The sequence below is a fragment of the Canis lupus genome, chromosome 2 (genome assembly GCF_011100685.1).
Source record: "Canis lupus familiaris isolate Mischka breed German Shepherd chromosome 2, alternate assembly UU_Cfam_GSD_1.0, whole genome shotgun sequence".
Lineage (NCBI taxonomy): Eukaryota > Metazoa > Chordata > Mammalia > Carnivora > Canidae > Canis > Canis lupus.
In genome coordinates, this window is record NC_049223.1 from 27,105,564 (window position 1) to 27,130,036 (window position 24,473).

The window sequence follows — 24,473 nt, forward strand, 5'->3', positions numbered from 1 at the left end:
TGAAATTCAGTGGTTGATGGGTGCAAAGCACAGTTCTAGGACATCGGGTGGGACATCCATTGACAAAATTGGGACTTTTTTTTTTAAGACGTGCGGCCAAGGTGACATCTTTCATTAGGGCTACCTTCATCTACGTAGTTCTCAATGGTAAACCAAAGCAGCATTTCCCTGAAGTTTGAGACTTACACTGTAGACTTCTCTTTTATACTGTGAACACTGAGGACAGATATACCAGCTCTCACACGGTCTAGGACAGGCCCTCGGGGACAGGCCTTTCTGTATCTTTGGGTAACGCAGATACACCTCTAGAGCTTCAGTTTCCCGGGTCATGACAGAGAGGGAGCACAGGCCAGCAGTGCACCTTAGAGGACCAGGGTGATGGAAAAAACGGATTGATACATGCCTCTTTCTTTCCTCCTCTCCTTTCACCTTTGTCCAGCCAGCTGGCTATGGGGGCGGACACCTCGCCAGCTCTTCTATCTGTGGTAATGGAAAGCAGAGACACCTAATCCCCAAGCTTCGTCTTCGGCACCGCCGTAGCTGAAAACCTCTACCTTCATCAGAGCCGTTGGTGATTAGGAAAGCAGGCTGGCATAGAGGTTGCCGTCTCTCCTTCCCCATCCTTGGATGGACACGCTAAGCGGCAGAGGGGTGGGCTGGATCTGGAGTCTAGAAGGAAAAGCTGCAGAAGGAAAGGGCCTATCTAGTCCATAAAATGGAGATTCAGCCCCTGACGGACCCCGAGGGGTGTGATGTGGGCAGTGCAGAGAGTCAGGCTTCAAGCTCCACCGCTTTGGGCCACCAGTCACAGGGATAGAGCCCAAGGGGCCCTCTGGTCTTCTCTGTTGTGAGCATGGGCTGGTGCATCACAACGTGCTCAACAGTGAGCCAGATCCGCAGTCACAATTTGTTCTCAGGCACAGAGGTGGTAAGCCACTGAAGGAGGGGTCGAGCCCATACGGAGTTGCATTGGATTCTCACTTGCAGGCATAATTTATTAAGGGCTAAGAGAAGGCTGTTCCCTGGCCGGGTATGTCCTGCCTCTCACCCACCAGAGTCTCTGACATTCCATTCTAAAATCACTTTTGTGTGGGTGATATGCCCTTACTTATTATACACAATTAACACCGAATAACAGGGTTCTTGATCATTCTATTACACTCACCATTACGGAAAAATCCCGAATAGCGAGAAGACACAGAAAGAGGGTTTCCTCCCTGGGCTTCCTGCACAAAGCCATCCCCTCCGGGTGTCTCGAGATGTGCACGTGAAGTGAAAAAGATCACCCTCTCACCTCATCTTGGGGTCCAAGGAAGCCGAGTCACCCTGTGAGAGGTGATGAATACAACTGCCCCGGGCTCGGGTCAAGGAATATCTTCGGCACCTTGCTATCCAAGTGGGTAGCAGCCAGTGGAACCAACTTCAGTGGCCAATGCCCGATGCTGATGAAATCAAGATCAGGCCCCGGCTCCAGCTGGGGCTTGCTCACTTTGCGGAGTGGAGGTGGGGGGACTCCCCAGCTGCACACTGCATGCCCCACGGGAGCAGGAGGAGAAGGGGAGGGGGTCCTCTAAGCGACTTCCTTCTCCCTTTAGATGCAGTAAGAATAGGAGATGGGAGGGTGGAAGCCAGAGGCCGGAGTGGCTCAAGGAAGGGCCCCGAGTTGAGGATGCAGGGAGCCCCCGAAGCCAGCAGAGGCAAGGAGACAGACCATCCCCACCCAGGGCCTCCAGGCGCGGGAAGAGAATACGTTAGTGCTGTGTAGGCCATCACGGTTGGGTCATTTGTCACAGCAGCGGTAGGAAACTAATACGGATTTTGGCTTCACGGCAGCATTGGACTTGATGCTCGCAGAGTTCACCTGGAAGCCAAAGATTTAGGTGTTCCTGGGGCTCTCTGACCAGGCATCTGAGGAACTCGGAGACATCCTGACCGTCTCACACGCACCCAACTACTGCTGGCTGAACAGAAGGCGGTCTGATTGGAAGCCAGCCTGTCTAATGAGCGACTTCAATCTCTCCTCTGAGAAAGGGACTGATCCATGTGCAAAGCAGCACAGATTAGTCCTTCGTGTCTCCAACAACACGCTCGGTGTGGTGCACGTGCCAGGCCCCTGCCCCTGCTCTCGGGGTTGCCCATGAGCCCAGTACACCCGGCTGCTCCTTCACGTGGCGGGCTCACCAGGTGTGTGGCTTTGAGCACGTTAACTCGCCCTCTCTGCCTCACAGTGTTCTAATCCATAAAACGAGGTAATAATCTTCCCACTCAACAGGGCTTTTCTGGCGAGTGAGTGGGAAGATCCCGCACCTTGCCTTCCTCCCAGGATGCCTCCGTGGGAAGGATTCTGGGTTATGAGCTTTGTCTGGCAGCCCACGTGCACTGAATGGCCACCTCCCTGCCCATTTCCCCACTGATTCCAAATTGTCTAGTATCCCCATCCCAAGAGTCAGATGGAACAAACGACCAGTCCCCTCGTCTTTCCAGGAGGTCCCTGCAGGTCCAGGCAGGTGTCAGGAGTCGTGGGGTCCTCAGAAGACTGAACCCAACCAGATGACCACTGGAAATCTGGAATTATCTGCGGGATAAGCAGATAAGCCCAGCTTGCTGCAATGAGGTGGGTGTGAAGACGCTCAAGGTGAGGAAGAGCACGGCTTCACACACTCAGGTTCTCAGGTTCATCTGACACATGTCAGCTCACAAGCCCAGCACAGGATTCCAGGCCCGTGGGAGAGAATTCGAATTTTGGCCTCAGCATTGCGGGGACTGTCGCTGGAGGGAATTCCAGGTGGCTTCAGCGCGGCAGCGGTGAGGGTGGCCAGGGGCTGAGGCTGGAGCCGCTGGTGTGTTCAGAGAGGCTCCTTGGTGCTGGAGCAATGCACCGACTCCTCTCTCCTCCCCACGGTCCCGAAATGGAAGTCCCAGCATGGGGGGCGGGGGGGTGACCACAGGAAAGGTGAGGGTGGCCACTTCTTACCAGGTGGATTTTACTTAATGATCCCATCCGGTTCGTGAAATGGAGTTTTAATGACGCTCAAAAAGCAAATATCCTACCCAAACCCAAGCCCCTCCTACCCCCACCCCTACCTCCACCCCCACCGTGGCCCCAACAAATTCATTAAGGCATTCGAGAGAATCTATGCAAACACCAGAATGCACATGGCCGATTTCACAGCAACCCCGTCAAAGGTCCTCAGTTTCTTCCACTTCTTTTATTTAAAAAAATTTGGGGGGGATCCCTGGGTGGCTCAGTGGTTTAGCGCCTGCCTTAGGCCTAGGGCGTGATCCTAGAGACCTGGGATTGAGTCCCACGTCGGGCTCCCTGCATGGAGCCTACTTCTCCCTCTGCCTGTGTCTCTGCCTCTGTCTCTACGTCTATCTTGAATAAATAAATAAAATCTTTAAAAAAATTTTTTTAAGTTGTGTGTGTGTATGTGTGTTTGCAAATGTGCTTTACAAATTTGCTCACTAACATCTTAATGAATTTGACAGTCAGAAAAAAAAAAAAAAGCAAAGGGAGAAAACAAAACTTTTGTTTTTTAGAAGATTTTTATGCCAAAGGCCAAAAATAAAGGAAAACCCAGGTGGGCTGATTTCTGAGCCGACTACCCAGTGGTTTGGGCCTCCTGCAGACACCATCCAATCTTTCTGCAGCCGGGTCCCCTGCAGACCGTGTCACAGAACTGGGACCCCACGTTCCAGGAGCTGATTGCCTTGCCCGCATCCACACACATCACTAAGCTGCACAATTCTCAGCCCAGAGCTACTTCCATCGGAACACAAACTCCCCTCCAGGTGTTTGCACGTCTCTGGGGCTGGGGCTGGGGCTTTATAAAGCAGGCCTTGTGTTGTTGAGCCTGAGACCTGTGCGGGGTGGGGGGGGAGAGGGCAGGGGGCACGGGGGTGGGGTGGGGTGGGGAGGGGCAGCGGGCCGGCTCTCCAAATCCCCACTCCAATGCGCAGCCTGCCAAACTGCACACAGACATGACAGGGAATTGTAAAAACGCACCACAAACAATGTGGCTAATGTACCGGGATCCCCTGCAAAGGAGCTGGAGAGGGAGCAAGGAAGGGCCTGGAGATAGCAGAGCCCTCACAGAGCACCCTAAAAGGAACTGCTTTGGGTGGGGGGGTGGGGGGGGACATTGATCCACTTCCTCTGCTTCTCCCCTCAGAGAAGGGGCACCTGGGAAAGTGAAACACTGGGCTCTGGCTATCTCCCTAGAATAGCCTGTAAGCAATTCAGGCAGAATTTCTTTACACAATGGATGACTGAAATATGAACCGAGCTGCCAACATCAGCAGGACAAGCAAGTCTTGTTGTGTATTCCACTCAAGAGGGGCCTGGACACATTTCAGAAAGAGGGAATCTGCAGACTGGGACACTCACTCCCGTCCTGGGTTGATGGTCACAAAATACAAGTTAATTTGTGTCTTTGCAAGATAGCACCCAGGACAGATGGGAGCGGAATGACCCACGTAATGACCCATGTGGAGTCTTAGGACCTACCATCCCTCGAGGCTTTTATAATCCCCTGCTCTAAACTCTGACGGTGGCTGTGAGGACATATTTCCTAAAAAAGGGTATTCTCCAAAAAAAAACCAAACAAACAAACAAACAAAAAACAAAAGAAAAAGATCCAATGAAATAAATCATCATATTTGTCTCCTCCGGTGGGTCTCAGAGATCACCTCGTCCAATTAGATCAAGAGCTGATTCCCAGGGAAATCAAACAAATGGCCTCAGAATATTCCGGTCATCGGTGGAAGAGCCCGGGATGAAACCGAAGCTTTCAGACTCCACAGCAGTTGTCGCCACACGTTCAAGGGATCAGTGAATTTCTCTGAGGTCCCAACTTGCCACTGTACTGCGCTTCCGCCAACGGTGTGGACACGTCCAATCTGAGGGTGTCCTCACACTGTTTGAGCAAGATGGAAACGTGTTTCAGAAGTTCATTTGAAAGTGCAAGAGAGGGGCGCCTGGGGGGCTCCATCGGTGAAGCTCAGGTCATGATCCCAGGGTTCTGGGGTCGAGCCCTACCTCGGGCTCCCTGCTCTGTGGGAAGCCTGCTTCCCCATCTGCTCCTCCCCCTACTCATGCTCTCTCTTTCTCTCTCTCTCTTGTTCTCTCACTCTTTCTCTCAAATAAATACATTTTAAAAATCCTTAAAGAAAAAAAAAAGTGCAGGGAAGGGGTCGGCGTGTCAATCAGCTGTCTCAGATAATAGTTGCAATGTTTGCTTCAGGGTAAAAACTGTATATAAGATGCTATGGTCCCAAAGTTCTCTTTCGGACTTTCTATCATTTTAAATAATAATAATTATTATTATTACTATTATTATTATTTCTTATCTCTGCTGACCCCTGTCCAAGAGAGATGAGAAAAATGACTCTACATTTGGGGGTTAAGTGGAGGATGGAGGAGGGTGTGAAACCAAAGAGAGCCTGGAATAACAATGCTTCGAGACCCCTGGGACGCAAATGGGACAATTCACTGCTGCGAGGAGAATACGGAGGGGTGGGGTAGGAAGGCTGGCATCCTGCGTTCCCGTGTTTGAATTTTGGGAGCAGATCTCTTTTACTAAATCCAGGTCAGGCACGCAGTACCTGGGAAGGCTGGGCCTCCTCCACACGGCTCTTGATTGGGAAACACTAAAACTGAAGTCCTGTGATGAGGACAAGCCTTGAAAACCAATTCTGAAACCAGAGGGAGGTTCAGAAAAGAGACACAGATCTCAGAAGCCGGGCTCCGGGTGTCCCCACCTCTGGGGGCCTCCTGTCTGCCTGGCGAGGACCAAGGCAGAGGCCCGGCTGGGAGTGTCACCACAGGGCGCAGCGTCCCTGAAGGGGAATAACATGTGAATGTCACACTCGAAGAAGACACGGGAGGCTGGGTTTCTCTATTTCCTGGTCTGCTTTAAGAAAAAAAAAAAAAAGTGGTTTGAAACGGACTTCAGTCTAGACACTCACTGTAGGTGTTTGTTGACAGAAGCACCTACATCCCAAGTGTTTACCCATGAATTTCCACCATCCTAGAGAGGGGCTCTAAACAGCAAAAGCTCCCCGTGACCCTCTGTCACTGAGTGTTTTTCGATTGGGTTGGCTTTTTAAACTGTTTTTCAAGAAATCATCCAAATGTGCACGTAGAGATCACAACCAAACCTCCTTGGGATAAGCTAATCCAACTATCTCCAAAGAGAGGCGCAACAGGTTGAAAACTGGGGCTCCTGGGTGGCTCAGTCGGTTAAGAATCTGCTTTCAGCCCAGGTCACGGTCTTGGGCCCGAGTTGGGGTGGGAGGGGGTGAGGGCTCCCTGCTCAGTGGAGAGTCTGCTTCTCCCTCTCCCTCTGCCCCTTCCCCTCCCGCTCGTGCTCTCTCTCCCTCTCTCCCTAAAATAAATCTTCTTTAAAAAAAAAAAACAGGATACAGTTTCCTCAAAAACATTTGAAGCAATATTTTAGATCTACAACCTCTGTCTGTTTTTTCCTAAGAGTAAAACCCTCTCCTGTTGCTCTTCTAGCGTCTTCTATTTAAGTGAAGTCAAAAGAAGAAGAAGAAAAAAAAAAAAAAACCATGGAAACACGTGATAATGCCCTAACGAAGAAACAGAATCATTGTTATCATGTGTAGTGTAGATCTTTTGCACCATCTTCTAGAAATATCTTAGCGAGCCGAATCAACGGCCAGAATGATAAAATGACACTTCCCTGGAGGAGGAGGAGGAGGAGGAGGGTGGGGGCGGACCAGAGGTGCCAGTGTCGCCCACGGTACCTAAAACACATTGTAGCTCGAGTACTGAGTTTAGGATTTTTGTACGTGTGCAACCCCCCCCCCCAAGAATGTCAAGAATTTGAACTCCCTGTTCTTAAGGTGAAAGAGCACGGTCTCAAATCTGTTCCCCGAAGAAAAGTGGTGGCGGATCCTGAGACACTGGAACCACACCAGAAAAATCTCCCGAACCGAATTCGGCAACAGACGAGGACGAGTCCGACCTTCAGAGCTTTGGAAGGGGCTGAAAACAACATTCCCAGCGCAGGTCATTAATTAGCAGCCAGTAAGATCTCCGCGTGCATCTCAGTTAAGTCTCTAACTCCTTTATTTCAACATTTAGCTTTAGGTTTAAAATATTTGCTAAGAAAGCAGAGAGGCGATTTAACAGAGATTTTTCAAATGTGTGCCATAGTTACACATTCTGTCAACAGAGTCAAAGGAAACTATACAGCGTTTAAGTTACAAAAAACGGTTATTTTCGTGTGTCGCAAACATGCCAAGAAAGCCTCCACTGCGGTGTTATTCAATTCGACAGTAGAAAAGTAAAACAGAGATGAACTCAAGCACCAGCCCAGCTCCTTCACATCTTGCAGAGACCCGCGGGGTCCGTCAGCTGCATCCGCCCGCCAGTCTCCGCGAGGAAATCCTCCCTCTTGCTCCTGCTGCCAGCAGGAGGGGCTGCGGCTCACTGGGGGTGGGGGGGACGCAGAAGGTCCCCCAGCCGCCCACCCTGGAAGGGGGTGGCGGAGAAAAAGCCTCTGGGCTGCAGCAGAGTGAGAGCTCCAAAGATGCCCGGCTTCCCAAAGCAATCAATGTTTGCATTACCTCCTAGCGAATAACTGAACAGGTTTGGGGTTTGCTTTCCCATTAGCTAGAGCTACCAGATTCTAGAAGAGCTTGGCCACCAACCACTTCGATACGATGTTATTTGGTTGTTTTTTAAAATGCTTTAACTTTATTTTTATATTATTATTCCAACAGACTGTATGGGAGAGGCAGTGATCACTAAACACAGAACACAGCAAGACCTAACAATCAGCCAGGCTGCTCTCGGGACCCGGTCTGTCCGGCCGAGGTCGCGGGCATGCACGTCGGTAGCTCATACATTGCTACCCTGACAGCGCAGGCTGCGGAAGGAGTGAGGGAGGGGACAGATGCTGCTGTACCCTTAGAAGCTAGTTAATAAATATCATCAAAAAACAAAATGGAAAAGAAGCCCTCCGGAGCACAGCTACCTTAGTTTATTCAACCAAAAAAAAAAAAAAAAAATGGAGAAAGAAGGAAAATATTAAAACAAAAAAAGTAGTTCTTAACACTAGCAGTAAATAAATTTATACAACAATTCAGTCTGTATAATATGATGAAATAAATCTACATCTTTTCTTATTTTGGTGCTTTTGAATTATACATACAGACAACAATTACAGGGACTTGTTCACAAAGCGGGTAGGGCCTGGACGGGGGCTCCCTGAACCCCCGGATGGCAACGTGCAAGTGGCCACACTGGCTGCCCAGGACGGAGAGACCTTCCTAGACAGCGGCCCACCGCTTGGAACGAATGATTTGCCTACGACTTTTTTCTTTTTTTTTTTTTTCCTTTTTTTTTTTTTTTCCTTTTAATGCATCGAACAACTGTGACCAGTGAAAGGAATCAACACTGGCGGTTTGTCCGTTTGAATAGCAGACCTAGTTTCTTCTTAATTTCCGTTCGTTATCTGCCCCGTATTCCTTAAAATCCTTGGCGTCCTTGATGCCTTTCTTATGGCTACCCAGATGCGATAACGTCTTCTTCAAATGTACAGTATTTCTTACAATATAAGTTATATGCAAAGTTCGCCATGGTTTGTTTTTTGTGTTTTGTTGGGGTGTTGTTGTTTTTTTTTTTTTTTCACAGCACTAGAGAGACCCTGATAAATAGGGAATGAGAGTCTGAATGGCTTATTCACAAATGGGATCCAGATTATTCAGTGATCGAGAACGCAGACACCACAGTGAGCTCCTCTGCAAAAGTGGCAAACGTCATTTTGCTTTTCTGCCTTCAAAAACATAGATCCATCGGTTTTCGGCTTCATGATACTGCTCCTGCAAAAATGCACGTAGAAAGGGCTGGAGGGACTCTCGCCGGGAGGCCTAGAAGCATCGAGCAGGGGCTCTAACCCATGGCGGTGACCATACTGGAAGGATGGTGAGGTCCGAAGGAGAGGCTGGACGGGGGGTGCATCGGCGTTGGAGTGGTCAGCATGTGGCTGGAGTGGCTGAAAGGGGAAATGTGGCCGAGGGAGGACATGTGTCTGGAGAGGGCGGCAGGGTTGAACGAGCTGCTCTTGGGGAAGTCCTCCAGCGTGTCATGCACCTTTTTGCACTTTTTGGATTTGCTAGACATTTTTCGGTTTCTGGTCTGGATGCCTTCCTTCTTCATGGTCAGGGGTCTGTTGATCTAAACAAAGATCAATTTTTTTTTTTTTTTTACTTTTTGGCTGGCTCTGAAAGGGCACAGGCTTTCACACCTCACCACGGTGCCTCTGACCGCCCCGCACCAGGGATCTGCTTCTGGGGAGGGGGGCCCTTCCTCCCACCCTTTCCTGTCTCCTTGCAGGGGACCCGGGGTCCTGCAGACTCAGCCTGCGGCGGGGTTCCTACTGTCAGCCTCTCTCGGTGTCAGGCACAGAGAGATCCCAGGTGAGCTGGTCCAGGCACAGGGTGTCATTGATGCTCAGCAACATCAATCACTTCAGGGAAAATGTGCCTCGGGAAACCCTGCGTCCCCAAGGACCCTATTCTAGAGACCCACCCTGCACGACTGCGTTTCTCTGGGAGCTAAAATATAACGACTCGTGTTACTTCCTTAGAACCTCCTTAGAACAACAGCTCATGGAAAGGGAGGCAATAAGGAATCTCTAAGGGAAATAACATTTTGTCTCTTCGTGGGAAATCCACGCATCGCCAAGGCGACCAAGCTGAGGGGTTCCAGCCCCTGTGCCTGGAGGGATGAGGGCTGCACCCCTCTCCAAAGTAACGTCCAGAGGCCTCCCTCCTGCCCGAGCTTCGCACACTTAGGGGCACTGTAGAAATCCTCCCCTGGAATTTCTGGGGTCGTGTTTGAATGAGGTGTCTCTTGCCCCCATCACAGCAGCCCCAACCAACAAAAGGCCTAGTTCTGACTCTGCACTTCTACCTAGAGAAGTGGCCAAGCGACCCATCCCCACCAACTTGCTAAGCACCGTGGGGTGCGCCGAACCACGCAGGCCCGAAAGCACCCTCGTCCGGAAAATTTCAGAGCAGGAGTGAGCTCCAGGAAGGCAAGCAAGGTCCTCCTCTGAACATCATCAACTAGTCTTCAGCATCCGAGACAGCACACCACCTCCCTCTTTTGGAGAAGCCTCTAAGATACACGGGCTGGGGGCAGAGGGCCGGGGGTAGGATCAAGAGAGGGGCCTTGACAAGGCAAGCAGAGCTCACTCCCCACAACGAGTCAGAATCCGAGTCACCTCAACGGCACACATCTGCCCCGTACGGCAAACCACACAACATCTGGCCATGCGTCAGGCAAGACATCTGGAGGAGGGAAGGTCAGGGTCCCTCCCAGTCATTCTGACTCCTTAGGGAAAAGCATCCTCTTCCACCTGGGTCCTCAGGGGTGGAGGAAGAGAAGAGGCTCTCCGGTCTCCAGGACCTACCAGTCTGATCCACAAGCTAGAACAGGAGAGTTAAGGAGGAAGACAGAGGGGCGCCTGGGAGGCTCCGTGGCTGAGCATCTGCCTTCGGCTCAGGTCCTGATCCCGGGGTCCTGGGATCGAGTCCTGCATCGGGCTCCCTGTTTGGAGCCTGCTTCTCCTTCTGCCTGTGTCTCTGCCTCTCTCTCTGTGACTCTCATGAATAAATAAATAAAATCTTTTAAAAGAAGAAAAAAGGAGGAAGATAGAACCCAACAGCCAAGAGCAAAAGGCTGCCAACAGCACTTCTGGGAGCAGCAGACCACAGCTTCCCGGGGTAGAGCTGAGAGAGGCCGCCCCAAAGAGGGGTACCGAACCCCATGCCAGAGCTGAGACCCAGGTCCCCCTGGTGCCAGGAAAGCAGAAGAGCTAAAAGATCACTGCCAAAAGAACATCTCAGGGTTCCTCCTTCAAAGTGACAATCAAGATAAAGATGCAGCCTGCAGAGGTGATAGGAATCTACTGTCACATCAAATCTCCCCCCAAGATAATGTCTAGACACACAGCTCTTTACGCGGATATCTAGATATACACAGCCAGATATCTAAATATAATATCTAGTTACACAGATAGCAGCACAACCCCAGATAACTAGTCTCAACACCACCTAGATACACTGATCCTGCGATAGGTAGTTATCGAAACACCTAGATAAGGAGGAAGGAACTAACTCCCAGCGTGGGCACACGGGTACCCCGGTGGGCATAACACACACGACGCCACGAGACCGTTCGCAGGTTATAAGCTCCTGTCGCCAAGCACACAGAAGTCGCCTCCTTCTGCAAAGCCTCGCTAAAGCAGGGAAGGTGGAAAGACCACTTGTTGGGGAGCAAGGTTCCCCGCCAGCCACGAAGTCAGGAGCCCATTAAGGATGGGGTGGGAGAGAGAAAGAGCAGTGAAGACTTGAGAAAAACTGGTATCCTCTAGAACTTTCCCTCTTTCCTTTTTTTTTTAGATGGGACACAACCAAGACCCTATGTCGTCATGGCTAAGGAGCCCCTGAAATTGAGGGCTGGTTCGTTTCCCCCGCACTCCTATGCGCAGAGGAAAGAAAGATCTATATGCGGCCAATTCATTACTTTGAATGGAACCCGGGTACATCCTGAAGGGGGAACGGGTTTACTTTCCACTGGTCCCTAGCAGCCCTCACACCCCCGACCTCCCCGGAAGGCCTGGGCCACTCTCAGGCCAGTCTCGGCTCTTCTGCTCCACTGGCCAAGTTGGTTTGCACAAGACACTCGATTGTCTGAGTCATAACCTCTTCAAGTAAAACGGAAATCAACTTCTGTCCTGTCGGCATCATGGGGCGATCTGAGGCTCAAATGTAATCAAGCAACCCGAAAGTTCTTTGAAAACCAGAAATTACAGCCAAAAACAATCAGGAGAGGCTGTGGCAATGGCCAGGTAGCCCGTAAAACTCGGATGCCCCAAATCTTCCAGATTTTGATCACAAATCTGACTGCACAGCGACGAGGGAGTCAACTCCCCAAAGTGAAAACAGAACTCAGGTTGCACTGCTGACAAACAGGTGGAGGCTGCCGTCCATCCCAGGGTCCCAGAGACAGTGACTGGTAAGACCAGTTCCGTTAGGGACCAGGAGGGGATGTGTCAGGAGGGGATGACCCCAGAGGCAGGGCCATGAGTGTCACAGGGGTCCCTGGACCTGGCAGCAATGTATTCCCAAAAGGTAAAGAGGGAAGAGGGTGGTAGGATCACCCTGAGAAATGCTCCTGCACCTCAAAAAAAAAAAAAAAATCTAAGCAGGAAAGCTTCCTCTCGATTCCAAGGTATGCCTGAGTAAGATGAGCTCGCTGCCAGAATGGCCCTGAGCAAAAAGCCCTGCCTCTTCCCCATTCAGCCCCAGACTTTGCCAGAGTCAGATTGGCAAGGAGACTGTAGGAGAAAGAAAGAGAAATGGCAATTTTTTTCTTCGTTGGAATTAATTAAACTGCAGGCCTCAGGAGGTCATGGCCTGTCAGCCAGAGTTATTTCAGGAAAACAAAAAACACCCAATTTTTTTTTTTATATATAAAGATATTACAAAATGGGAGGACCCCCAAGTAAAAGATTGGAAACGACACAGCTAAACCCTGGCTGGGAATTCTCAATCTGCGAAAAGATGATAGAGAAGAGGAGACAAGAGTTTCTTTTCCCTGGTATGGACAACCGCACTCGGCTGCTGTCATCCCTTCTCTGCTGGGGAGGACCAAGACGTCTGATGAAATCGGCCAGACGTTTCGTCTCACGTCTTGTACACAGAGAGTCCATTTAAAATTCACAACACGGCCTAAGCGAGCCTCCTGCCTGCCCCCCAGTGACAGAGCCATCCTGTCCCAGCACTCCGGGGGCCCCGCACACCATTCCACCCAATTCTCTCCACCTTTCCCCTCCACTCCCTTGCTTGCTCTCTTTCCCTCTTTTGCAAAAAGTTTCAACTGCAAGGAAACATTGAAACAGAATGGTTTTCCAAAGGGAAGACAGGAGAGCCCAGGCCAGGCCCACCTCAGGCCATTGGATGGTGGCATCGTGGTGTTTTCCACACGGACCTGGGGCCATGGGGTCCCTCCTTGCCCTACACTCTCTGGGCTCAGCACAGCCATGGGGTACAGAGCACTTGGCCCAAAGGAGGGCGATCGAATGGAGAAGGGGACCTGGAGTAGGAAACGCTATCTCCCGGGCATCCCCAAGAAAGGAGCCGGGCCTGGGCCCAGGACACTTACATTATGCAGCTTGTAGTACAGCCCACAGGCATTACAGACGGGGTCTCCGTTGGCATTTCTTCTCCAGAGGGTAGTAGTGGTGGTTTGACAGTTCGCACAGGACGTCCCTGCCCTTCTTGCTGCCGACTGGGAGTGGGGAGAGAGGGTAAAATCAAAGCAAATGTTAAATGTGTTTTCAGAACTACGGGGACACACTTTAAAAAAAAAAAAAAAAGGAAAAGGAAAAAAGAAAAAATTATCATTGAAATCAAAACTAGCAAGTGGCCCACATGAAAGTAATAAAGATCCCCAAAAGCTGCCTCAAGAAGAAAAATTCAGCCAATCCACTGGCATAGGAGCCTGTCAGACTGTCGTCAAGGGGTTCAGAATTCAGCCTGCCGTCCTATGGGGCAGCAAGGGATAGGTCAGAGAGCCAGCGCCACCTCCCCGAGCTAATGACCCCCCTGCCCGAGCCTCACCCAGCAAAGTTCGCCAGATGCGTAATGTGTATGGGTAGTGACCCTGAATTAACCACGTTCGTTAGGGACCCGGCTCCCAGTACCCCTGGTCCACCAGACTCACAGGAGGCCTCTTTCAAGGGCAACTGCCCAGCTCAATCCTCGAGGAGGCTACCGGCCATCACGACACACTGACAGCGGAGGAAGAGCAAGCCCAAACACGGGGAGCGCTTGACAGCTCCCAAATAAAGAAATGCTGGATCAGAAAGAGAAGAGAGGGCCAGCTCGGTCCAAGAGCACCCGTGCCTGTGTCGGAGGTGGGGGGCCGTGCACCCCCAGGACGTGCCATCCAGGAAGCACCAGGTAGGACATCCCTCGTGAGCAAGACTCCAGCAAACGTGCAGCGGCCCTACAGTTGCACGGCCCGTCCCTTCCAGGCTCGGTCACTCCTGGTGACCGCCACCCTCATTCTCTCTAGGTGGCTTTCAGTTCATGAGACAAACTGAAAAGAATGAAGAATTCTGCTAATCAACAGGAACCCACCCACCCCGTCCTGCTCTCATCTCATTTCACCTTCGTGAAATTAGGTATTTCCTATTTGCTGTTCACAGAGAGCACAAGAGTTGCAGGTCAGATGTCAGGCTCAGCTTGAATTTTAATTATCGGATTGTGTCATTGCCTTCATTTCCTTTAAGAGGGAGATTTTTTTTCTTTCGCTTTTTGACGCACTTAAATTTACGAGGGTACGAGTCCCTATGTCCATGCTTTAAAAAAAAAAAATTTAAACTCAAATACTTTCCACAGAAAATGAAGTTGGGTCCCTTTTAACGTATACCCCTGTCAATCCGTCACCCCCTCCCCCAACATAAAAAGGCAATTTTAACTGAGAAAGTAGGCCCCTGCTCTGGACTCAAATATCTTACCAAAGTCAAGAGAGAGAGAGAGAGAGATACCGGCTATCTGTGATCTAGAAAATTCTGGCATGTTTATGAAAGAGCCCGAGATAAAACTATAGGGATTGTGCTGTGCTTTTTCTTTTTTCCTTTTTTTTCCATCAATATTTCATCAAGCAAAAAGTTAGGCCAAACACCCAAAGCTGCCAGATATGGGAAAAACCTGGTAGTTATTCCGAATTAAGCAGACTGCTTCTGTTCCCTTCAAACCACTAAACCGTCCCACAGATATGCTTCTCTTTCCTACAAGCTTAAATAGCAGAGCTATGGCTTCTCCCACACACACCCCATGATTATTTTCTGCATTCTGGGGAAAAAAAAAAAAAAAAAAAAACACCTAGAAGTCAAAACAGCTCTTCTCTGTCATGACTGAGAAAGCTCTAACTTTCTGGCCGTCCCTTCTGGAAACAGTTCACCACAATCCCGGAGGCACCGCCGCCTCTGGCACCGCACGTTTGCGCCCACCTGCCTTCAAGAACCTCACTGAGCTGCATCTGACCTACCTGTCACTCGTATCCTCTAGGGAAGAAACTGCTACATAAAATCAGGCCTTAATGATTCTGACAACGATGTTATCATGTGATCATTTTTCTCTTCCTGTACTTTTTTTCTTTAGAACAGATACTCAGATGCAGTCGATGAATATCTACGCGGGCACCAGATTTCCCAGCTCAGCAACTTCTAATGTGTACTATGAGCCCAGAATGCCAGCGGGTAAAATCCGAGCCCCAAGCGATGAGGTTCCTGGTACAGTCCCTCCCAGTAATATTGACAGTAACATAAATACGTAAAGCGGCCTCAGCATACATCTCCGGTCCCCAGACTTGATGCGAATTTATACAGAACCTCTAAAAGCCACACTGTTTGGTTCTCTAGCAGGAGACAAAGTACATTAATAAAGCAGGCTCTCCTCAGCTAGCCATCAGACATACGGAAACCCTGGCAACACTCGGAAAAAAATATTCTATTTTATGGCTCTTCTCTCCAGTCATTTCTTCTATTTCCTGCATGAGTTTATTCAGTGTTAGATATGCATCTTTCGGAAGAGCTAGCCACATTCTGGGCTGGGTGGTCTTTGGTGAATCTGCAAACGTGCACAGCCAAGAGAGCAAAGTGGGGAGGCGGAGCTGGCCCGAAGGAGCAGGAAATATAGAGGGAAGAAAAAGAAAGTTCTAGGTAACTCAGAAGTCAAACGCGTCTAAGGGCTAAAAAATATATACACGATATCCTGACTGTGCTCTGAGTCGGTCTCTGGAGCATATGAATTCCATGGAACTAAAAACATAAAACCACTCAGAACGGATGAGTAAGAAAGAAAAGACAGCTTAAAATGTGACAGCCAATGAACACCAGAATTAAAAGCAATTATTACTCAGAGTTCTAGAGATTTCTTATGAAAGGAGAATAAAGACAAACTTATATAAAATGCAAGTAGAGCCCTCCTATGCAACAATCTGCCCAGACAGAAGAAACCCCAAGAAAATGTCAAATGCACTCTTGCTCATCAACCAGCCCATACTCTCAGACTTTATACCCTCTTTGTTCTTATTCTTTTTTACCTTAAAAAAAAAAGTCCAATTATCAGGATGGTACCATGACTTATTTTAAGAATTAAGTTTTTGTTGTTAGTTTTGTTTCTTTCCCTTTCCTTCTTTCCTTTTTCTTTTCTTTCTTTTTCTTTTTCTTTTTTTTTTATTTTCTTTTTTTTTTTTTTTTTTTTTTTTTTTTTTACTAAGGCCAGGTTTTGAATGATTCAGAGCATTCTTTTGTGGTGCGATCATATTCATTCTGTGCTAACACCTCCAGCCATTTTTTTTTCAAACACGTCTTGTTCTGATACGTTCAAACATCTTGATGTTTAGGTTGGGGAAGCTGGGTTGTTGTTTATGAGTTATCTCCAGTGCTCAGATATCCGGCAGCTTTTTCCTAGGAAGTTAGCTTTGCACATGAGAGAAGGGAAAAAAAAAATACCCAAGTGCATGGAGACTGAGTGGGGGGAGGTTGAGAACGGCTGAGAAGGGGGCAAAGATCAGAAGGAATAAAGCCGGGAGAGGGAGAGGATTGCCAAAAAAATTAAAGTCACGTGGGCACTTCCATCCCTAGAAAGTTTTTCCTTCTTCTGAAAAGGATGTGAAAGGTGTTGAGTTGCGCTAAAATCTGATGGAGATGACAAATAATTCTTTAAAAAGAACACAGAGGATTTGTTTCTCCCACACACAACACACACACACTTAGAATTTGATGGATGCTGCTTTATCCATTAATCTGCATGAGGAAACTCACCTCCTCCCCTCTCTACTTGGTGAATGTCATCACCACAAAAAGCATTTTGATCTCTTGACTGTGGTTAGGGTTATCATTTGCCAAGCCTGCTTTTATTTGTCTGCTACATACACTTGCTACTCAATCCGAGCCCGAGGTTCCTAAGACAAGTTCACAAATGAACTTCTCCCGCTAGTTTCCCTTCTAAATAGCTCAGAGTACTCCTGAGGCTTGAGAGAAGTCTAAAGAAAAAAGGAAGGAGGGGATTACAAACCATCACCCTCCCAAGCAGTAGTTCAAAGGGAAAATACGACCAAATGTTACAGGAGACCAAGAGGCAAGGCAGGAATCACACGGTTTCCCCCACACCCCACCCCCCAAAGTCATGAGCTGCAGAAAGCCCTCAACCCTGAGGACCAGGAAAGAAGAAAACCTCAGCCAGATCCAGTGGCTGCTGTCTGTGGGATTCAGCTAATTGGCCCCATCAGTCATACAGCCTGGGCACACGAGACCCCTCCGTGGCACAAAGTGTGCTCACTTCCTCAGGGACCTGCCACTTAGGGACCTGTCCTGGAAGGTGCCCGGCCCGTTCCATCTCCATCCATGGCACAGTGATCACACCCACGAATCTGAACTCGGTTGCCCTGGTCCTAGTCCAGCTCTCCTTCTATTTGCAGATACATCAGAGATTTGCTAACCAAAAAGCCAGCTTAGAAATGGGGCGAGCGACTTAGGAAATGGCAAGGGGGAAAAAAGAGAGAGAAGAGGGAGAAGCAGAGAGAACTTTCTTTGCTGTCTATCTAATTTGAGAAAAGAAAAAAGGCGGGGGGGTGGGGGGGAATGATCCCAAGCAAGCTGACATGATTTTGAGCTGTCCTGCCAATTTCCTGCAGAAAGCTCTCCTTCCTGAGGAGAGGAAATTAAAAACACACAATGGTCAGTGTTGGATCAGTGTTCCCTCGAACTCACCAGCCTTCGCTTGGGCTTGATAAGGGGTCGGTTCTGTCCATTCATTTTGTGATAGAGCCCACAGGCGTTGCACAGGTAGTGCCCGGTGCCATCCCGTCGCCACAGCGGGGTTGAGGTGGCCCCGCAGTTCACGCACTCCCTGCCTTCTGGAAACAAGATCACACATAAGTCACTTATGGAAGCAAAACCGACAGCCCGCAGAAGGAGGGAATGAAAGTAACCTTGGGAACTTTTTTCTTCCCCCCTCTCTGCTCCCTCCATTGGGGAACTTCCAGCACCACCGCCACCACCACCGGCACCACCACCACCACCACCACTGCTGCAGCTGCCGCCCCCCACTTCCCTTAAGGTGGCTCCCAGGTGGGAAAGAGTCACCGTCTGGCCCTGTCATGGCTTAACCATTGCCTTAAACGTTCAGCTCCCGCCCCAAGAAGTGGCTCATGAATAACCAGCAGCAGAACTTTGCTCTGGGCCTGCCTGACTCGATGGGGAAGATCCTGCGCAGCCAAGGAGGAAGGCAAATTGCAACTTGAAATAGTTCCCTGAGAAAATCCTAAATCCGGACGGGACCATGACCCGGCTAGACATCCCCCTCGGCCTCCTCCCTCGAAGGAAAACAAAAGGGGCCCCATTATCATCCCGGGGTCTGTCTATAGGGATCGATGGGATCCTGAAGATTAGGACCGGGAGGAAAGGAAAGATGAATCGATGGCTAGATAGATAAACAGATAATAAATAGATGAATAGATTCATCAATTGGCTGATTGATTTTCAGGACCTGAGGCTTTAGATTTTACTTCCAATACAACTGGAGGTGTCCCCGGCTGGCAAATAATAGACAAGACCCGGTGGGGTCCACTCATTCCCCTCCCCACCCCTACCACCTTTTTCCTCTCTTAGAAAAGAACAAGGTTTTCTATGATGTGCCAGCCCCGTGGTGACGACGCAGAAGGCGAAGGAGGACCCCAGCTGGAGCAGGCCAGAAGGTGCTGGAGGGAACCCCCTGGAGATGTTGGCGGGTGAAAAGGAGAAGGAGGGCATGTCTGGAAGGAGCAGCATGAGGAGCAGATCAGGAGAAAAGGCCAATTAAAGGAAGGGGGGGGGCGGCCTCTGGGTCAGCTCATTAACCAAGGCCTTCCTGCAGTTGCTCTTTTTCCAAAAAAACAAACAAACAAAATAAACAAAAAAACCGGCCAGGCCGGTTCACTCCAGGGGCGGGAGAGTGACCCAGACCCATCTCCGGAGGGAAAGCTCCTGGAGAGAATCCCTCAAAATACCATTTTAGGACCACGGTGGGGGGAGTTTGCTCACTGATTTCTTTCCAACTTCTGTGGGAGAACCTGCCCACCTCTGGGGGGGGGCTCACCGTCCTGGTGGGCATGTACCAGCATCTCTGCCAACAGAGCCAGACTGGGAGGGGCTCACCCCCACCCCGCCCCTACTCCCCCACCCACAGGCGACCCTGAGAGAGCCAGGGGCTTCAGTGGAGCTGGTCTCCCAAGAGGAGGAGTCCGGAGACAGTTTCGGTTTCCCTGGGGGGTGCCAGGAGGGAGGTCTGGGAGGGTGGCAGGGGGCAGAGATGAGCCCCTAAGGGTTAATGTGTTTTCTGAGATTCATGGGCTAATTCCAAAGTACCAGGAAGACAGGGCGGGCGGAGGAAGGGAACGGGCAGGCTACCTGGGAATCTGGATGATGCCCTCTGGCTTGGGGGCCCCAGGACCCGTCTGGCCTTGGGAAACCCCTCGACCAAGAATGAAGGACGAGGGGGGGTTCACACCTGTAAGCCTGTTCTTTTCTCTAGGGACAGGTTCTGGGGAAGAAAAAGACTTTCAGAAATGGAGGGCTTTGCCTGACACTGGAGTTCATAATAGTGCTGGGTAGTTTTTGTCTACTTTCCTCTTTAAAAAAAAAAAAAAAAGTATGTAAGGAGTTAAGAGAAATGATATATATATTTTTCCCCCCAAATTCCAAAAAGCTGTTCAACCCAGGGTCTACAGAGAGCCTCCCACGAGTCACTGGCATTATTCACAAACCCGAGCCGAGCCAGGAGCACATGTCCAGGTACCCAACAGTATCTAACAGTCTTCAAAAAAGGCTGGGGACTCAGTTACATCCAGGCCCCCTCCACTGGGGGGTCAGAAGCCTGCGGCCTGGGCCCAGAGGAAGAGGCAAGGGCGAGGGGGGGAGGCGGGGGCTGCTGCAGCCCAGCCAGGGGGCGGGCAGGTCCTGCGGCCCCAGTGCCCCAAGCAGGCCCCGGGGCAGCCCCTTCTGGGGGGGCAGCGACACCGGGGCTCCAGGCCCCCTCCCCATCCGCCGAGGCGGGGCCTCTGGGGTCCCTGGTCACCGCGTCCCTCTCCTGCGGGGCTGGCCCCTGCCTCCCCCACTGGCTGCCGCAGCTCGGGTGGGGTGGATCCCCGGCCGGTCCCCACCGAAGCTGGAAGCTGGCGTGGGGCTGGCAGCCTTCCCCCCGGGCACCCGGGGCTGGGGGATCTCCCGGCCCTGACGTGATGAGACTGATTTCCTTTCCTTTGTCAGGCAGCAGGGAGGATGACAGCTTCCTTTTCAGAGGGACCTTCAGAACTCGCCACGCTTGCCTCTCCCGCGAGGCTCTGCACACTAGAGCAATTTTCTATCTTGATTCACTCCGCAAGTTTGCGCGATTGCCTCGTCTGGCTTTTGCTGATTTTTCCCCCCCTTTTCTCATTGTTGCCTCTAGTCTGTGACTTCAGCAAGCCACCCATTTTCCTAACGGAGGCCCTGGCTGCCTCCTGCCCCCTCTCCGCGTCCCCGCTCTCTGCCCGCGGGAGCGGCTCACACAGGCACCTCTGTCTTAGGTGACAGGAGAGCCACCGCGCCGCGGGGCCTCCCGACACCCGACAGCCACGTTCAAGCACCCCCCTGGGCCTCCAGCTGAAATCCTGGGGCCCGGCTGGAAGGGGCAGGGGAGGAGCAGGGCCGGAGGCTGCGGAGGGGAAGGTGGGCCGAGGTGCCCATGTCCCAGGAGGCCGAGGGCAGCCACGGAAGGGCCCTTGGCTAAAAGGCTTTTCTCTTTTGTTTGCAGAGGGACCCGGGCACCGGCAGCCCGGCGGCGGCCTCAGAGAGGCACTAGGTGCCCTAACCACCTGCCTCAACCGTTTCTCCAAAACGCGACGACGACAGCCCTCTCTCCTCCTGCCTCCAGCTTCGGCAAGTGCATTTGCACAGAGTTCAAAAAAAAAAAAAAAAAAAAAAAAGGCAGCAACCACTAAACCTCTAAACCCCAGAGAACTCCCTGAAGAACTGTGCCATTTCCACCGTCTCCACCCAGAAGGGTCTAGAAACCCTCCTCCCCACTCCCACACTCCCGAAAGTCCCAGCTCCCTGGCTGCCCAGGTGTGCTGCTTTGGGGTTTCTGATTGTGAGAAAGGAATAAGAAGGAGGAAGTAAAGAGCCAAATGGCAATGTCTGCCCTCCGCTCCCCACCTACCAAAAAATAAAAATAAAGAAATAATAATAAAAAAAATACAATAGATGAGGTCCGTAGGCAGCTTCTGGTTCCGGCGCAGGGGGAGTGCAGCTCCTCTCTCCTCCCTCCCCGCCCCCCGCCCCCAACTGCTCTGGGGCTGAAGGAAAGAGTGAGAGAAAGGGAAAGACCAGCCCAAGGTGTGTGCACCCGGAGGGGAGAGAAACCAGAAAAGTCGTCCTGTCCCCTCCCCCACACTAACCACCACTCCGGCCTCGGCCACCACGATCTTCCCCCCAAAACTCTGCGCTGCCAGAAAAGAGAACTTTAAAATACAAAAACCAAAGAAAAAAAAAAAAGTACAAAAATTCCCATCGCTACCTCAACGTGCATCGGTTTGCTCTCTTGGCAAAGCAGTCCTCCAGGCCTGATCTGGGCCCGGGTCCCCCACCCCCACCCCAGGGGCAGCTGAACCCCATTTCCCTGGGACCCTGCCACCCAGCCCGGGCCCAGCCCCCGGCCAGGCGGCGCGGCCACGTGGCTCTCTCCGCCTGTGCTCCCTTCCCCTCGCTTTCTCTTTGACTCCACCAGCTAGCCTACCTCCCTCTCCCTCTGCCGACTTTCATGTACTGAACACGCAGGTCTGAGTTTCTCTGTCAGCCTAACCGCATCCGGACTCTATTAAAGTTCCTGGCGCGGGATAAACAATGCAACTGTCGCGTGCAGCAGTCTGAAAATAATTGGATTAGCTAAAACATATCAACTAAATAGAGACAGTCCTGCCCAGGCAGTTGGAGTGAATGTCACCCTGGAAAAAAAAAAAAAAAAAAAAAAAAAAAAAACCCTGCAAACTGATCTCATGGTCACTGGGCTCCCAGAGCCCTCCCTCGGAAGTTTTTTCAACCCGGGTTTTTTGCAAACCCGGTTTCAAGACGGCTCGGCCCACCCATCCAAGACAAGTGATTTTCACCACTGCTTTGTATGTAGGATCTCTATAGGTAGAGGGCAGAGGTGACACGTTGGAATGAGCCGGGACAGACACCCCCCCCCCCCGCCCCCCGCAAATGGACCCACCCAGGGAGACAGAACAATCTTCGAAAAACCACCTTTTAAAATACAGCTGAATCACAGGGAGAGAATCCCCAGGTCTGTCCACCACTCTGGTTAGGAGGAAGATTGGCGATGACCTGTTTTATTTTGAAAGCCAAGATGTATTCCATGTGGGTTTGGTGTTTGGTTCTAAAGCGTGTGCACCCAGGGAAGAAAGATGCAGCGCGCTTTTAGGCAGGGGGTGCTTTTTTTGAGGGAGGATGAGCAGAGGAAGCGGAGACCCACACCTGGGGAACGTCGTGCAGTCCTCCCTCCCTCCTCTGGCTGCGGCTCGGTCGAGGAATAGGTCCTAAGACGTCCTCCTGCCCCTGCCTGTGCCGTCACCACAGGTGACCGGCCCACTGGACTGCTTGTTTCCATTCCAGTCGCCCCTGGGGGGACAGAGCCTACCTCTCTCCCACAAGTTAGGGCGACGGTCCCCCTCTTCCACGCAAAGAATACATACGCCTGCTGCTTTTGCCAGGGTCCTGCCTGCACCACCACCCACCACCCCCCCCAACCCTCCACAAAAACAGACACACGCTTTATTTATCCCTGTCTGTGCACAGCGCTGTCCTGTGTTGCCTGCATGACCCCCTCCGAGCTGAGCCCGGAGGAACAGACGGCCGGCCGCAGAGGCCAGGGGGGTCATAGGAGGGACCTGTGTTTGTTTAGGTTCCAGGAGGTTTCGTTTTAGCATTAAACACTAAAGATTTATTCCCTGGGCTTTCCATTTGGTCTTGGAAACTGGCTAAAGGTTACTGGAAGAACCCAAAGGTCCCGAAGCAGGCAGGACAGGGTATTTGTTTTTGTTTGTCTCTTTCCTTCCCAGCTCACGGTGGTGGTGGTGGTGGGGGTGGGTAAATTAGATCCCACTTCCCCTCTGCTCCCAGGACTGCAGTGAGATAGGACACACCTCATTCTTGCCCCCCTCCCCTCCCCACCCCGCTGGAAGAAAGGGAAGAAAGCAAATCTCGCAAGGAAAGGTCTGCAACACCAGCCAGCTCCCTCCTCCCTGCCCCGGATTGAGGAGGAGAGGTGGGAGGAGGCCAGAGGCACCCCCTCCCGGGCCCCCTGCCCCAGGGGGTTGAGGGGGGGCAGAGAAGGTTCCTACCTGTGCTGGATCTCGCCTTGGGCCTCGACTTACACCCGAAGCCGGTCGGGGAGCCCCCCAGCAGGCTGCTGGGCGGGAAGAGTCCGGAGCTGTATTCGGGGACGTAGGGCGGGTACGTGGTGATGGGGTGGTGGGCCGAGGACGCGGCGCCCCCCAGGGTGGTCATGCTGCCCCGCGAGTGCGTGGACTCGAGCTTCATGCTGTCGGGCAGCGGCACCTGGTACTTGATGCACTCCTTCTCGTCCTGCCGGGCCGAGCCGGCCGAGCCCGGGGTGGACAGGGACGGGTCCGGGGAGACGTCCTTCGGCGGGGTGGGCGGGAAGGTGAAGAGGTGCGGGCTGGAGTGGCCCGCGGACAGCGAGGACGACGAGGCCGGGGGGTAGACGGAGAGGGGCCCCGGGGAGCCGTGGTGGATGGACGTCTTGGAGAAGGGGCTGAGGTTCCAGGGTGAAGCGGTGTGGTGGCTGCCCAGAGCTTTGCCACCGTCCAGCCAGGGCAGGGATCCGTGCAGCAGAGGCGGGCGGCACACCTGGCTCCCTGCGCGGGGAGGGGGGCGGGGAGGCAGGAGAGAGAAATGCCCGTGAGAGCAGCTCCCCAGGACCTCGGCCACCCCGGCGGCTCTCCCCCTTGCACCCGGCCGGGAGGCCGGGGCAGCCCTGACACTCGCTGCACCTGGCCGCAGGCCCACGCCTCAGTCCAGGCCGGCCCTCCCCTACCTTGGCCAGCACACCCCGTATACCCCTCCCTCCCACCCCACCGTCCCATGCAATCCAGCAGCATCAAGGGCCTGGGCCCGACACCCAGGAGGTGCCCGCTGGCAGTGGGGAGAGCCCCTGGGCTTATTCGGTTTCCCCAGATAGACTTTCTAAATGGCATCCCCTGAGGTCCCTCTCTGGAACCTGACTTGATTTATTGGTTTCCTTCAATGGCCCAGCGGCCCCCATCCCAGACCTAATCCCAGCCGACCCGATAAGAGTCGGCTGTGAATAATGAGGCCTGATGGGGT

At 51.8% G+C, this 24,473-nt stretch overlaps 1 protein-coding gene across 5 annotated transcripts in view; it reads right to left on the bottom strand.

Moving 5' to 3' along the window:
• Nucleotides 1–7,071: 7,071 nt before the first annotated feature.
• GATA3 (GATA binding protein 3) overlaps nucleotides 7,072–24,473 on the bottom strand; it is a 30,292-nt gene continuing 12,890 nt past the window's right edge. For 4 of the 5 annotated variants that reach the window (XM_038530158.1, XM_038530157.1, XM_038530160.1 and 1 more), the window contains exons 3-6: nucleotides 23,468–24,004; nucleotides 17,823–17,968; nucleotides 13,202–13,327; nucleotides 7,072–9,205 (exon numbers count right to left, since the gene is read on the bottom strand). In XM_038530158.1, the coding sequence (XP_038386086.1) occupies nucleotides 8,921–9,205; nucleotides 13,202–13,327; nucleotides 17,823–17,968; nucleotides 23,468–24,004 (1,094 nt within the window). In that variant the 3' untranslated portion in view covers nucleotides 7,072–8,920. The remainder of the gene's footprint in view (nucleotides 9,206–13,201; nucleotides 13,328–17,822; nucleotides 17,969–23,467; nucleotides 24,005–24,473) is intronic. The other variant, XM_038530161.1, reaches the window with a different exon arrangement.